At 20.5% G+C, this 3,399-nt stretch overlaps 1 protein-coding gene across 1 annotated transcript; it reads left to right on the top strand.

Moving 5' to 3' along the window:
* Nucleotides 1-952: 952 nt before the first annotated feature.
* On the top strand, nt 953-3,142 carry VNE69_03002 (uncharacterized protein; the record flags this gene model as incomplete). Its single annotated transcript, XM_065472854.1, has 1 exon — nt 953-3,142. The coding sequence occupies one exon, from the start codon at nt 953-955 to the stop codon at nt 3,140-3,142; it is 2,190 nt and encodes a 729-aa protein (XP_065328926.1).
* Between the last annotated feature and the right edge of the window lie 257 nt (nt 3,143-3,399).

The following is a 3,399-nucleotide window of genomic DNA, read 5'->3' as shown; positions in this document are numbered from 1 at the left end:
TAGTGGTAAAATAAAGAGAAAAAATTTATAGCAAAATCTATTCTAGAAAATTTACTTGGAGATATAAACAAGATAAAATTAAATAATGTGGTAAATAATACCTCAACCATGTACAGAAAATTTTTAAATTTCAATTTCTTTATTATGAACAAAAAAAATATTCGACCCATAATCTGATTATATTTTTTAAAATGTTTCTAAACATTTAAAAATAGCATTTGAATATTATTGATTCTTAAGAAAATACAAAAAAATTAAAAATAACACTTCACCTGTAATTTTTTTCTTGGATTAGATGATTGATTTTTTTTTGTTTGTTATTATTTTTGAAGAACGAAAAAAACTGTTATTGGGAAAATTTTAACAGACTTTAATTTATTTCTTTTTCTTTGTTTTAATTTTGCAACAAGAGGTTAAAAATATAAAATTGGTACTTATAAACTTTTTGCTAATATAATCTCAGCCAAAAAATAATTAATTTATAATTAAAAGATGAAGTCTTGCAAGACATCATTTTAAGCAATAGATTACATATATTTAAACTTTTAAGTAAAAAATACTTTGTATTTTTAGATATAATATTAAAATTATAAATTAGAAAAAAAGATTTTTTAATTAACACACCGCATCATGACGTTTTGGGGATATGAGTGTTTTGACAGTTTAGTTAACTTATTACAATTAATTTGAAGCTTTAAATTCTTTTGTCAAAATTGATTAACTATACATTTTCGACATTTTCTTGATAACATGTAAATTTTTTGTATATTTATTAGCATTTTTATGTTAACTGTCAAATATTTTCATAAAATATATTTTAATTTGGAAAAAATTTAGTAATACAAAAATTTAAATAAAATGATATGTTTTAAAATTTTAAAAAATAAGTGATGAATCTATTACATTAATTTAATTTAATTATTGTATAAAAAAAAAATTAATCTCCACCCATATGAAGATCATGAAATTATTTTCAATAATTGTGTTGATACAATCCCAACAGTTTTTATATGAAAAAATTAAAAATAAAATTATGATGAAAATAAAAAATAGAGATTATTTAGTCTTTGATTTTTCTAAACAAAATAAAAAGATAATTATATATGCTTCTTATTGTGATAAAAAGATTAATTTTCTAATTTCAGATTTATATGATGATATTTATTATAATTCAAATTTAGGAAATTTTGATATTAAATTAGAAAAAAAAAATACTAATGATATAATAAAAGAAATTGAATATAACATAGAAGAAATTTTAAACGATGTTTATAATCATTCAATTGTACTTTTTTACGACGGATATGATTTTATAAATTTTTCTACATTTAAAATTATTATAGAAGAACTTAAAAAACAAAATCTTCTTCGAAGAACCAAAAGAAAATCTTTTGAAATTTGCTATGTTAATATTTGTCACCAAGATAATTTCTTACAAAAAATCATTAATGGAAAAAAATATCAAAACGAAGAAATGTCACGAAGAATGGCGTTATCATCAATCTACTTTTATATTGATTACTTTGATAATAAGAATTATGTTTGTATACGTATGGTTATAGATAATATTTGTTTTTTCTTCTCATTTTGCATTGATGATTTATATTATTTGGTTAATGCAGAAGTTAATATTCCAAATAATTATGAGTGTCAAATATTTAAGAAACTTATTGATTTGTATAATTTATCTTCTAAAAATTTTAATTTATATTATATAACTAATTGTACAACACAAATAAATTGGACCGCTAATAAAATTGCAGTAATCAACAAGGGTAAATATTTTTCAATTAGAATTACTCAAAAAATAATAATCTTTAAATCTAACGCCACTGAAAGTTTCTACTATACAGATAATACTATAAAGAATAATTATAATAAAAGTCGTATAAACATTAGTTGCTTTACCGAATTCAAAAAAATCTTTGATACTGGTTATAAAAAAAATATAAAGACAGGAATTAAATTGTTCTATAAATTGATGAAAATAAACCATAAGATAGAATTCTTACTTGGAAGAATTATTAACAAACAAAAATCGGCTTTAAATCTAATATTATTACATCTAATGTTACATAAAAAATTATTAGACAAAAATACACTATCTTTCTTGATCGGTGAAAGAGAAGACAGTGAAATTAGTTTGGTTCATGTAATAAGAGATTTATCAGCAATGTTTAAAAATTCAGATAAAACTGAATTATATTTATTAAAATTAATCTTGATATTAGAAGCAGAGAAATATATCATTGATAATGATGTAAGCGATGATTCACTATTTAAAATAATAAAAGATATTGGTGATATTGTTGCTACAAAAAACAATAAAAAAGAAGGAAAAATAAGTAGTAACAATCGAAAATATAATTTAGTAAAAATTTTTAGCGTAATAGTAGAAGTTCATAATAACTATAAATATAAATATGAAAATGCGGTTGAAAAAAAAATTTGTAATACTTTTTCATTATTATCGGTGTCTCAACATGTGAAAATATACAACGATGTTTTTTCTACTAATTACCATATTAAAAAGAATTGCGTTATCAAATGCTTGCAACTAGATACAATAAATATAGAAAAAGACAATAAAAATTTAATTAAAAAAATAAAAGAAAATATGCAAAGCGACGATGAAAAGGAATTAACTAGAAATCGTTTAATTGAAATACATTCGAAACATTTATGTAACAGTGATTTGGATAATATTGGATATAAAATTCTAAATAATTATATTTATGATAATAATGATGAAACAGAGAAAAACAATTTATTAAATGAAGGAATCGATTTGATTGAAAAATCCTATAGCAATTGTGAATCGAAATTAATTTCGATGAATATAGATAAAAAAACAATAAACGAATATAAAGACAAATTAAAAGATAAATTCTTATATAATTTTATAAAAATTACACCAGGAAACATACAAACGAAATGTAAAAAATATTTCAACCATGCCTTAATTGAACTATTTAAACATGAATTTTCTGAAGACAAATTTGAAAAGCAAAAATGGAATGATATAATTTTGAAATTAAAAGAATTTTTGGGAGAGAAAATAATTTTCGATGTTGTAAATGACAATTTACAATTATTTAATGATTTATCAAAAATATTAGGAAACCAAAAAAAAAATAAATAGCTAAGTTATTTTTTATCTATTGTTTTTAATAATCTTAAATTAAGTGATTATTTTTTAATAGCTTTTTTGTGCACTTTTCTATTAACACAATTGAACCAAAACCTCTTTTTTTAAATGTTTTACAAAAAAATTATAATCAAAAGATACGCTAAAGTGAAGATATAAGCACTTCGTTTAATTTACGACCTTTTAGTATGTAAATACAGTTTGTTTCTTGTTTACAGTTTTTTTTCCTGGCCTATTACAACGGGAGCTTT

The sequence above is a fragment of the Vairimorpha necatrix genome, chromosome 3 (genome assembly GCF_036630325.1).
Source record: "Vairimorpha necatrix chromosome 3, complete sequence".
In the NCBI taxonomy this organism is placed as follows: Eukaryota; Fungi; Microsporidia; family Nosematidae; genus Vairimorpha; species Vairimorpha necatrix.
The sequence above is the reverse complement of the archived record's forward strand: the minus strand, read 5'-3'. Positions and strand labels throughout refer to the sequence as shown.